The sequence below is a fragment of the Adiantum capillus-veneris genome, chromosome 3 (genome assembly GCF_014529385.1).
Source record: "Adiantum capillus-veneris isolate H3 chromosome 3, ASM1452938v2, whole genome shotgun sequence".
In the NCBI taxonomy this organism is placed as follows: Eukaryota; Viridiplantae; Streptophyta; class Polypodiopsida; order Polypodiales; family Pteridaceae; genus Adiantum; species Adiantum capillus-veneris.
This window is the reverse complement of record NC_140933.1, coordinates 5,766,883-5,779,739: the sequence shown is the minus strand read 5'-3', so window position 1 is coordinate 5,779,739 and position 12,857 is coordinate 5,766,883. Positions and strand designations below refer to the sequence as shown.

Genomic DNA, 12,857 nt, shown 5'->3' with positions numbered 1-12,857 from the left:
ATAGGTGGTTGCAAAAAACGCAACGCCGCTACCTGCTCATTAATGGTGCAGACGCATCGTATAGAGAGACAGAGACCCGAGAGAGAGAGAGAGAGAGAGAGAGAGGTGTGGGCACTGGGCGGCCATCATGAATGCCGTATGTGTGGGTGTGTCCGCATTCGAGAGAGAGAGAGAGAGAGAGACATTTGCGCGTGCAAGAGAGGCTATTCTTTGCAGATGTTTTTTGGGGCGGGGGGGGGGTTTTGGGTTGGTAACCTCACACGCACACTTTTACTCTCTCTCACATTTACTCGAGTTCCAAAGAGGAAGAGCTCTATATAAAGTATGTGTGACTACCACAATCGCATCAAAGTTTTGCCCTTCTCTATCTGGGGTTATTGCTCTCAACGAGCTTCTGGGTTGCCAATTTTTAGCCTAGCTAGGTAGTCAAAAACATACTCAACACATACATACACACACTCAAAACATGGCCACCACAGTCGAGGTTGTGAAGCAAAAGGAACTCGCAAAACCCTTTGCTGAAGTGCGGGAGAAGGCTGTCATCCACTTTGGGGAAGAATGCAAGCTGAAATCAATGGAGCTCTTTGAATCATTTGGGTTGCCTGGCGGCCTCCTCCCCTTGCAGGACATTCAGGAGGGTGGTTTTGTGGAGGAGACAGGTTTTGTGTGGATGATATCGAAGAAGCAGCAGTACCATTTCAAGAAGGCGGACCGGCATTGCAGCTACGCAGAGACGATCTCCTGCTATTTGAAGCCCAAGAAGATGACCAAGATATCTGGTGTCAAGGCCAGGGACATGATGATCTGGGTACCCATCAACGAGATTTCTGTTGATGACGCGGCTGAGCCCAAGATCCACTTCAAGAGTGTGGGAGGCCTCTCCCGCTCCTTCAACCCGGAGCTCTTTGGTCGGGGTGCTTGAATGTTTTCTCTGTTTGAGCTTGATGGAGCTTTAGTTGGCTCGGTTGTATGCCTTAATTGAATCAATGTTATAGGCCATGTTCTGGGCTTTGCTAAGAGTCGCATCTCTTTGAAAGCTCAAATTGTGTGTTCTCAAGAGCGCAAATATTACTCTGCCTTGTAGCAGAAAGAAATAGAAGACAGTTCCTGGTTGTAGAAGGATACTTGTGGTAGCACTTGTGCTTTTAAAACGGCGTTGCCTCTTCATATTTGTGTCTGTCAATGCACTTCCCTTTTGTGTAAGGAGACTGTTGGCCAGATTTACTACCCGTTTAGTATCCTGAAATGTGAGGAATTGATTGTGGAACTGAGGTATTTTGCAGGTAATCCTAACCCTTAAAAAGACTTGATTCGAGATTAAAGTGAATGCCATGTTGCCGATTATTAATATTAAACATTGTGACGTAACTGTGGAGGGCAGTTGTAGTACTATTAGATGGAGTTGGGTATGCTCCTCTCTCTCTCTCTCTCTCTCTCTCTCTCTCTCTCTCTGCTGCAGGCGAAGCGCTGTCCACATATCCCAGCTTGTAGTGTTGGTTTGAAATGAAAATTCCCGGATTTTTAATGGCGGAACGTTAACCTTGCTCTTCAAAGTCAAATTCGGCATTTTTTGGTTGTAAATCGCGGGGTTGGAGGGGACCAATACATCGCCGAAAAGCATGTTAAACGTCATTTTGCTTTCAGCATTCAACCGTCTGAAACGACCTGATGGATTCTGCTGTGGCGGTTGCATTTTCAATGGGACCACTCACTTTTTTTTTTGGGGGAAATCATGCGTAGGTTTTTGGGGAAAGAAATGGAGGAGAAAATATCAAAGATGGGCGAAGATGGGGAAGGTGGGCTGAGGCACAGATCAAAGATGGCAGGGGCGTAGATGGCGAAGCTGGACTGAGGCACCCAGATCATATGGCGATTCGTTTTTTAATGTCTTACCGACTTTCAAAATTTCGTCTGAAAGCAAAAGGGAGATGCAATTTTTTAATCCGAAGGGGAAGTGTTGCGGTGTGGATGTTCGTCTTGCATACTTCGTGTCCAGAGAGAAGAGAGACAGAGAGACAGCGTCTGCAGCCCTGGATTGGCTGCTTGCCTGACTGCTCATTGATAAGTCCTCGACTACATCCAAAGAGACTTGGAGAGCTGAGAGAAATACGCTCAACTCACGCAGACGGGGTATCCTGTCCGCTCCCCTGCGGGCTGCCAACCCTCCTTCACTTCCCTCGCCATTGTTTGTGGACTCACAGAGAGAGAGAGAGAGAGAGAGAGAGAGAGAGAGAGAGCAGCCCTTGCCAAGACAAGGTTCAGAGTTCGCGAGACGGACTTCTAGAGAACAGAATATGAGAGGCGCTTCTGGGCGGCGGTTGGTGAGGGGAGGGAGGAAAGAATATTGAGGCCTCGCTTACGTTTGCAGAGGGGGAGCAGCGGCAAGGCAAGCTCATTGTAATCTGCAGAGGAGTAGCAGCAGCAGAGCGAGCTCATTGCCGTCTGTAGGGAGGAGCAACAACCGGGCGAGGTCAGAGGGCAAGGCAAGGCGATGCACAAGGGGGATCTGTCTAAGGGTGAACGCGTCGTTGTGCAAGGCTAGGTTGGCGCTCTATCCCTCTCTGCATGGCCGAGGGTCCGAGGGTTGAGGGAGTGATAGGCGCAAAGGCGGTCGAGTAGCAGGTGCCTGTGTAATCTCTCTCTCTCTCTCTCTCTCTCTCTCTCTCTCTCTCTCGCGTCGGACGTTGGTGTGACGTGTAAGAGGTGGGATATCAAAGATATTAAGAGGAATCTTGGTGGTTAATTGATTTATGTTTAGTTTCTCTCGCTTAGGGGTAGAAAAATATATTTTTCCTAACCAATCAAAATAAGGGGAACTTGAAATTCTCTCGGGTTTTTAGGTCAAAATTTAAAGCTTTTGTTGCTAATTACGCTAAATCTTGAGTAAATTTACCGGTTTTCCTAAATCTAACAGAGATTTCATAATTTTAGTCGGTTAAAATACACTAGACCTCGGTTTTTTTCTAACATCGGCACCGCTGGCCCCAACCTCGGCCCGCACTACAATTGTAGGTGTTTTTGAGGCGGGTTGGTGCCTGTAGCTCTTTGCGAGGCATGAGGCACGTCAGACGAGTAGGCGAAGCACTTGGAGGAAAGTTTGAGATGTGGGGGAGTGTGTAGCAAGGGAGGAGTCAGTGCTAAAAAAAAACCTTAGTTTTTAGATTTATAGAACTTGCAACTATTGAGGGGAGTAGGTTTCCTTTTCTTATCTCAATTGAAAAAAACGAGAAATTTGTGGACATAGGTTGCTTAAGTTTATCTTCAAATTTTGCACCAAAAAAACTTTATATTCCAAACTTTTCAAGGTGAGGAAAGAAAAGGAGATTTATTGTTAATAAAGATTAAGCTTTAACATAATTAGATTGTTTTCAACTTGAACAATACTTCAACAAGTGTAGAGAGCCAATCAGCTGTCTGTTTGCATGGAAAGTTAGAGAGGAATTTGGGAGAGAAAAATAAACCCAAAGTATAGAGAGCGACAATAAAATTTCTATGGTCGTAAGAAGATTAAAACATAAAAACTTACATGAGATTCAAATGAAAGTAGCTTTTGAGAGAAAAATCACTTAATTCTAGACAATAGAATTGATTACAAAAAGAGGCAACAAAATGGTTATTGAGGAGTTTCTTGTGAAACTCATAAGAAGAGAAAGCTTTTCTTTTATCTCAAAAATGAAAGAACAAAATTTGACATATATGGGAAGAAGAAGCTTTTCTCCTAGTATCTCAAAGATGGAAGAACAGTATTTGATCCATTCTCATTCGACAAAAAACCTAAAAAGAAATCATTATAAAAGAATGTTAAAAATATGATCCAAAATAATAATATTTAAAAAAACATATAGAAACTTACAATCTAGTCTTCAATGTAGCTAAAGGCATGTCTTGAGGTTTTTACATCATTCCGCCATAGTCCAATCGCTTCATCAGAATTGAATTCATCCAATGGAGGTCCTTCAAGAGAAATTCTCATCAAAGTACGCATGCTCTTAGTAGTAAGAGAATTTTTAAGCTTGGATTTGATAATATTTTGAATACTAAAGCCCCGCTCACAAATAGCCGTACTAGAGCATTGTACCAATGCTATTTGAGCAAGCAATAGTAATGATGCATACTTTTCCCTCAAAGTCTCATTGCTACCAATATAGCACCATGTGTTTTTGAAATTCCACCCCTTCCACTCATTGTATGCTTGATATTTAAAAGTTTGGAATTCTTTCCTCAACACAAAGGGATCAATTAAACGTTCAATAACTTCTTCCCCTTTCAACTTTTTACTCTTAACTCAAGCCTCAATCTCATCACCCCCAAAGTTTTTTAAATCTTTTCTAAAATCTTTTGTGGGAGGATAGCAAGAAGGAGACAAAAGTTTAAAATGACTCAAAATAGATGTATCCTCAAATCTCTCCTTCAAGTTCTCAATTATATGGTTTGTGAAAGCTTTTTGAAAGAATATTGCATTTTCAAGGTCAGAACCATCTTTTTCCCTAGAAAGTTCAATGTTTCTAAAATTTGAGTCTCGCATGGAAGATCTTAATTCATATAAAAGTCCTTTGGATGGTCCGTAATCAGGAATTATAGGATATCCATAGCCATCTAACTCTAGGGCATTGAGATCAAGGCTAGGTCTCATCACAAATTCACTCTCCATTGCCACTATTTCGCCATCCACTATGCCAGAGATAGCAGTCACATAAACATAAGTGCATTGAAAGAGCTTGCTAAGACTTGTCAAATGAGAGAATAAGTCACCTAGGTAATGTGCAACATACACAAATGCAAACGAAGAAATTTTATCAAAAATGATTTTCTTTTCTTTCTTAAAGTAGTCAAGCAATTCACAAAATTTCACCAGTACTTTATGTCTACTCAACCATCGAATTGTGTGTATACCCTCTATTTTAAGAAAAGGTAAATCAAATTCATCTTGCAAGGATCTTAACTTTTTTAAGCGAGCTACACTTTTTCTAAAATGAGAAGCCACTTCATTCAACGTAGCATCAACATACGCCGCAAAAGGAAATTCACTTATGGTGTTGCTAGCACATAGGTTAGTACGATGAGCCACACAATGCATGGAGGTCACAAAAGGAAATGCATCATTGAATCTTGTAGCTACCCCTCCTTTTTTTCCAATCATAACCGATGCCCCATCCGATCCAAAGCTTACTAATTTTTTTTCATTTAAGCCAAAATTCAACAACAATTTTTTCAATGATGTGAACAATCCAAGAGACGTTCGGTCATCTACTTCCAAAAGATCAAGAAATGAGATTTTGGGCTCATTATCTTTCATATAAGAAACAGAAACAATCAAGTGCTCCTCTATTGAAATGTCCGTTGACTCATCCACCATGATACCAAAACATGGAGACTGACGAACATGAGCCAAATACTCTTAACTCAAGCCCCTTCCCAATGTAGTGCACAAAAGAAGCACATGCCTTATCATTTTTATACATGTTTTCGGGGATGTTTGGAGTGTTGCATTCTCTAAGCAATTCAAGTGTGGGAACATATTTTGAATAAGAAAGATCATTTTTAGCAACAAAATAAGAAACTCGAAACAAATTTTTCATACTATCTTCCATGCTTTCGAAATGCTTAGAAACACAAAATTTGAAGCTTTTTTTCCCACAATGCGATGCCCATGCAAGTACTTTATGTTTCTTTGAACCCCCATGATTTACTAAAGCACTATGTTGTATATTGATTGCCCCATCGGTCCCAAATTCACTTTTACAATGCTTATCTTCTTTACAAATAGAACAAAGCATTTTGGCTTGCACCCTATCAAACTCGACCCACTCAAATTCACATCTCCACTTGTCGTTCTAAGCAATTCTAGCTTTTTTACGCCTTTTAGCTTCCTCTAATCCAACACTTTGAACTTCGACATCAACATCATTATCATCAAGCACTACTTTAATTTTTCTTTTTCCTATGTCATTTTTTAAATTGATTTGTTTTGAAAAACCAGGCATGGCAAGCAAAGACTTTTGTTTAGAAGAATTAAAAGCCATATCAAAAGCTCACACGATGATTTTTTCGATGTAATATCTTCTCGAACCTCGACCATGAACTATTCGAAATGCGTTTATGGCGTGGTCCGGCCTCAACTTCAAGTTTAGGCACAAGCTCAAAAAACAATACCAAATTGTTCTTGCAATGATATTTAAAAAAAAAGAGTAAGTCTCATTATTTATACATTTCTTAAAGTTCTGTAAGGACTTTAAAAAAAGGGAAAAGCTTTTAAACAAATGCTGAACGTCCTTATTTCTAAAGTCTACGTCTCAGTCTCACAATAGATTATTTTTAATTAGAACTTAGAACTTGGAAGGTTCTGGACTCTGGAGCTCTCGGGAGTCGGATTGCGCTACAGGTGTGCATCGTCCGAGCGTCGAGACTCGATTCAGGCTGCATCAAGCAGCAAACCCTCCCGGTTTAGGGTTGGATCAGTGGCTCTCTCTCTCTCTCTCTCTCTCTCTCACACTCACACACACACACACACACACACACACACACACACACACACACACACACACACACACACACATAGCGTGCCCACAACCTATGCGCAGTGCAGGTCTTCCCCTGAGCGCCTTAGCCTTACTGCTCGAAAGCGCTTCTTGAGCGCTGCTCGAAAACGCTACTAGCCTGCTAATCGCTTTTAGAAAACAAAAATACCCAAGGTTCTAAGGTATTAAGGTCGAGGATGTCCGATGCATTTGATTAAAGTTCTATCTTTGGAGAGAAGGAAGAGAGAGAGAGAGAGAGAGAGAGAGAGAGAGAGAGAGAGAGAGAGAGAGCCACACCTCAGATGGATTGATTTGGATTCTTGAGCAAAATTGACGAGCTCATCTCGAGAGTTGACTCTCAACGTCCAGACTCCAAAGGATTCTTCCGGGGTGCAGAGTTTGGAATCCGAGTGCAAATATGCAGTGTCAGCACTCAATGGGCTCTACCACTTCAGCTCAAAGCTAACTCTCTGCAGTGCTCACACAATTGCAAAGGAAACCGCTGAAATTTGAAGAGGTCTAAGGCGGATGAGAAAACTTGAAAATCTGAGAGAGCTTGTGGGTGCCAAGTTGCCGAATGTTGTGATTCCTGGCTTAGAGACAAATGTTGAGAGAGAGATTGTGAGAGGGCTTAGCAGGGGAGTCGGGACTCTTAGTCTCTCGGGCTCACAAGGTGAAAGTTGAAACTTGTGAAACTTTTTTATCTTCCCTTAGATTAATCCTATCCTTATATTCTCACAAGGTAATTTACCTTCTCTCACTTTGCATATACTTAAAAAAACCTTATAGGCTCCTTTTATTCCCGGTTTCCAAAACCCACATAAATAATTTCAGAAGGTTGTAGGTGGGATTACACTAAACCTAGGTTTTTCTCGAGCACTCGGAGGAGCCTATGGTAGCAGGTGAGGGATGTGTTGGCTGCGGCATGAGAATCAGGGGCCACACGAAGAGGGATTGCAAGAGAGCGCAAGATAGATCTAGATCTCTCTCTCTCTCTCTCTCTCTCTCTCTCTCTCTCTGCCGTGCGAGCTATGGTGAGCAACCAAATTTGCTGAATCTCTCTCTCTCTCTCTCTCTCTGTGTCCTTCGGACTTCTTGTGTCCCTGCCCTGGAGATTCAATGTGCGCTATTGTGGGTATAGCATGTGTGGGGTGCGCGAGGATTGTGGGGGGTGTGACAGAAGCAGCAAGAGGGGAGGGCGGCAAATGGGGTTTACGTGAAGGGGGCTTTACGTGGATAGGGGATATTCCAAGGTATCTAATAAAAAACGGGTTTTTCTTTATTGGAGGTGCTACAATTAGAAGATTGTGTAGGGAGTACAGGTGGGAGAAAATGGGAAGGTGGGAAAGGGAAGGTTTTATTACAAAAAGGGAAGACGAGAGGCTTGATGAAATGGTTTTAAAACGTGAGCTAGTATGTCCCTACGATTTTCGGAAAGTTTCCATTAAGGGGAATCTTGCAAGATCCCGTGGGTAGGAAACGGTTACGAGCAAGTGAAGCTGAGCTACGAGAGGAAGACATCGACGGCCATGTGTAGCAGAAACAAGAGCAGGACCAGGCCAAGCTGAGTTGCGGGAGGAAGACTGCGACGGCCACGCATAGCAGAAATAGGAGCAGGAGCAGGAGATGAGGACGCACAGTCTGAGGAGTAGACAATGGGTTGATTTTTTTGAATCATATGTCCTTCGCATGGTATCAGCAAACGAGCTTGCTTCAGTGGTTAACTCATGTGCAATGAAACCAATTTTCTACGTGCCTGTGTTCGAACACTGACCCTGTGTTTTGGAGAAACGTAAGAGCAAGGGGAAAGGGGCAGTAAAGCGAGGAATATGTGGAGATTCCGCTAAATAAATGTAAGAAGCTACCAGTATGTGCCTACCAATATCCGGCAATTGTAAAAATCCCTCATTACGAGAGAATATTAGGATTGGGGCAAGCACGAAGAAGATTGAGCAAGGTAAGGCAGTTTGGTGTGCAAGCAAAAAGCAAAAGAGGTGGGGCGGAGGCATGGTGTGCAATGTTATTTTTTACAAGCTCACAACCTCTTGCTTCTCGCGTTGAGAAAAAGCATGAGTGTCATTATTGTCGAACGGGGAATAAAAGGTTTGTCTTTGTCGTAGAGTAAGGAGTAGAAATGCCTACACACAGGCCTTCCAAAATGGAGGGCTTTCCAAATTGAAAGGCTCACCTTTTGTAGGTTTTGCTGTCCCATAGGTGATTTCCTAGCAAGTAGATAGGTGGGGTTCCATGGAGGACGAAATGAAAACTTTTGATAGGAAGAAAGGATCTACTTACTCGCTCAAGCAAGTCATTTCCAATTTACAAGGCCTTCCAAAATGTAGAGGGTGGTTTAAGAACGGTGCTTCCAAGATGTGCACTTCATTTAATGTGGTGGTGGAGGCCTATATGACAACATTTCTTAGCTAAAAAGGCCCTCTAAAAACGTCGCTATGGGGTCTATGTAAAAAAGCTCAAAGGAGAAGGTGAAGGTAGGTTGCGGAGGAAGTAGGTATTGTACGAGCTCGAAGAAAAAATAAATGCAAAATAAATGGAGATGCTTGCTCTCTCTCTCTCTCTCTCTCTCTCTCTCTCTCTCTCTCTAAATTGGAGGCCCAATGTGTGTCTTCGTTTCTATTTCTTTTCGTTTGAGCTGATATGTAAATATTTATCTATCTAATCTTATACTACATTAAAATGAAAGGGGTGGCCATCCACGTAGTTGCAAATACCTGCAGCCTTATGAGAATGTCCACGTGGTTGTAGATACTTGTAGCCTCATGAGAATGGCCATTGCTAGTTCCTTGGCTTCTGTATTGGTGGCACTGTGGCAAGACAACCAATGCTCACAAAGCATCAAGCCCAAGGCAAGTAATAAATAAATAGCGACTGTGGGTATCTGTTGAGTTGTGGGTAGATTATATACAACCATCATGTACCTTGCCTCACCCTTGATCTGCGGGGGACCCATTACCTCCATGTTTACCTCTCTTCCATATGCAAATGCTTTCTTCCGCAGGACAAGGACATAACCCGCAAGCCGATGATCCCGAGAGAGAGAGAGCCCTCAACTTGACATGAATCCGAGTTGATGATTGCCCACAATTCTAGAGAGAGAGAGAGAGAGAGAGAGAGAGAGAGAGAGAGAGAGAGAGATTGCCCTCAACTCGACATGAATCCCAGTTGATGATTGCCCACAATTCTAGAGGGTCTCGAGTCTCTCTCTTCATATATAAAATCCCCTACTTGCGGCGCCATGCATCGCCTTCAATTGGTATTCCCCCAATATACTACGGGTGTTTATCCACTATAGGTTGCAGGAAATGGATCGTCGAGTAAGGCTTTGGAGCAGTTGGCAACATGAAGGATAACGGATGCAGCGGCAAGTAGCTTCAACAATTGAAGGGGTACTCACGGAGATCAGTGCAGGTAGCAGCCATAGTCAACCGTGTAGTTCGCCAAAAGCCATATGTGCACGTACATCAACAAACTGGTAGGTAGTAGGTTGGTGTATGTATGCGATAATAGCAGGTTCTTGGGCTTGCTTTGCTAGGGGTTGAGTGACAAGAGGCCGCTGCGTGCGAGTGTGAATACGACTCTCTCTCTCTCTCTCTCTCTCTCTCTCTCTCTCACACACACACACACACACACACACACACACACACACACACACACACACACACACACACACACACACACATACACATCCATGTTAAAATTCTCTTAGGTATGACGTTAAAATTTCTCTCTCTCTCTCTCTCTCTCTCTCTCTCTCTCTCTCTCTCTCTCTCTCTCTGCATTTTCCATATGACATTAGCAAGGTGAAGAGGTACAAAGGCCTACTAAGTTAAAGGGGAATGATATTTTTTTGGAAAGTAAGTTTAAATGAGTGCTTACAATCACATGAAATTTTTATTGTGTTTTAAAATAAAACTATATTATCCATTATAAATATATAATTACACATGGTTTATATATTAAAATAGACACCATTTAAATAATAAGGTGAAAGATACACATTTCACATTATCATTTGAAAAGAAAATAAATTAAAAAATAAAAATAAATAAATATATTATATTATTCATACATACATTATACATACACAAGTTAGATTCACAAGAGTAGACGGCAAAAATCTAGGACTCTTTCTTCCACCTCTCTCTTCTTTCACAAGGGATGGAGGTAGTTCTATAAAACTTATTATGTGCGATTTGACGTCCAATGAGCTGTAGTGTAGTGGTAGTGCTGTTCAGTACGTAGCTACTAGATTCAATTCAATCACACCGATACACATTTCGTGTTGAAAAAGTGGATGGTAGAACTGCTCTTCCGAGGGGGGAAGGGTTGCTAAATTTTTTGTGGGTCCAAAGAAGCGTAATTTCTTTTTGTGCCAATGGACAACCAGTCCTTTTTTAACGTCTTTCATCGATTCTTGTGAACACAACCATAATCCCGAATGGTTTATATATTAGAAAAGGCTCCACTTAAATACTAAGGTAAAATGTGCACATTACACATTATTCCTTGAAAACAAAATAAAGTATAAAAGAAATAAAATAGAAGCAATAAAATAAAAAACACACTAAAAACTAAAAAAAAAGAATATACTAAAGCTTTCATTAAAAAAGATAGATTTAATAAGCCTACAGAATAATAAATCGATTAAATAATTTAATAAAATGAATCTTTGTGGAGTCTTTAAATGGACGGACTCTTTACAAGTGAAAGTATATTAAAAACATTAATTGAAACAATACTTCAAATGATGGATCAAACTCTTATGAACACTCTTCAATCCTTTGTTCTATAAAACACTTCGGTAAAAGCCCCAGTTTAAGAACCTTTAAACCAATGTCGGGTGCTTTTTTATAATTGTTGCAGAGTTTTGACTTCTCTTTAGTGTGGAATGTAGATGGCGTTAAGGTCGAGTTGTAGCCAAATTGAGGAGCTATTGTATCTCTGGTAATGCATGAGGCAGTGGAAAAAGTATCCCTTTGTTTAAAAAAGGGCTTCCAACAACAAGATTGATAAGGGTGATATCATGTACAAGAGTGCCACATGAGATCAAGCCCATGCGTTAGCTAATGAGAAAGCGGAATGCAATCATGTAACCATCCCACCACACCCACTTGCTTGTACAAGAATTGACTCTCTCTAAATTCAATATTTAGCCCACGTCCATCCCTCTTTACGGAGTCATCCAATTACTGGCCCGTATCCTATGGATCAAACTCCTCAGAATACTCTTCAATCCTTTGTTCTTTAACACTAGTTTTGTAATTGGACACTAAAGTGTCCCGAGACACCAAAGTGTCCTGTTTTCCTACGAAGTTTTGGCAATTTATTTGTCAAGCTAGAACGAAGTTTTTTACACCTTGCTTCTACCATAGGTTGGTTATGAGGAAAAGGAAACATTGGATTTTTCCCCATGTCAAAATACAAGCCCTATGGAGAGAATTGTGGTAATTTCTAAGTCATAATTTTCTGTAAGATTTTAAACTATTTTCCAAAAAAATCAGAAAATTCTTATATCTTTTTGTAGAGGTGAGCTTTTTTATGTTTTTAAAAGTGAAGTGCTAGTACTTAGTGTTACAAAACAATGGAATGACCTCCAAGAATAGTTTCAAACTTAATTGCAAGTTATAAACATAATTTCATACTTAAGCATGTGCTAACTAAGAGCATGATTTTGGCCTTTCAAAGGTCCTCTCATGGAATTGGGACTATTCTAGTGCAATTTGACAACATCAAATGACTATATATGTTAAAACCAAGAAATTACGTATTTTTTTGGCTCCCTAACTTACTTAAATCTTGTCGCTTACAACCTATCTTGAAATTTTGATTGTATAAAATCTCTTGAAAATCTTGAGTCCTCCACAATAACATTAAAACCAACGTTTTAGGTATCCCATTTGTATTCATACCATGCACTTTGATACATTTAGTTGATATGTGTGGAAAGTTTGAAGTTATTTGAGGTTTTGAATACTTATGTCTCAAGAATTAAAATATCAAAATTTTTGCATGCGCAGTTTTGAATATTTGAAATGATCCAAAAATTGTTTCTTACAAACCACTTCTACTTGTCACCTTGAGTCCTCATTGGAGAGGGTAAGCAATGTATCACTTTCTAAAACTCAAAAACACATGAAGAGAAACATGGTGCAAGTGTGTGAGTGTGTGTAAGCAAGCTTATCACTCAAGTGAATTAGGTTCCAAGATAGATTAGCTTGGACTCATAAACAAAATCTTGAGTATTGACTTAGCTTAGCACAAGCTCACCATAGACAAGCATGTAGTGCAAAATGAGTTGTTGTTTATTGATTCAAGAGATGA

General features: G+C 40.9%; 2 protein-coding genes and 1 pseudogene across 2 annotated transcripts; 1 reads left to right on the top strand and 2 right to left on the bottom strand.

Moving 5' to 3' along the window:
* The first annotated feature begins 342 nt into the window (after positions 1 to 342).
* LOC147460451 (uncharacterized) lies at positions 343 to 1,019 on the top strand. Its single transcript, XM_086498591.1, has one exon. The coding sequence runs from the start codon at positions 467 to 469 to the stop codon at positions 920 to 922; it is 456 nt and encodes a 151-aa protein (XP_086354717.1). The 5' UTR covers positions 343 to 466; the 3' UTR covers positions 923 to 1,019.
* Positions 953 to 1,693, bottom strand: LOC147460450 (uncharacterized). Its single transcript, XM_086498581.1, has one exon. The coding sequence runs from the start codon at positions 1,691 to 1,693 to the stop codon at positions 953 to 955; it is 741 nt and encodes a 246-aa protein (XP_086354707.1).
* Positions 1,694 to 3,856: 2,163 nt separating this feature from the next.
* On the bottom strand, positions 3,857 to 9,495 carry LOC147460449 (uncharacterized; annotated as a pseudogene).
* Positions 9,496 to 12,857: the final 3,362 nt, after the last annotated feature.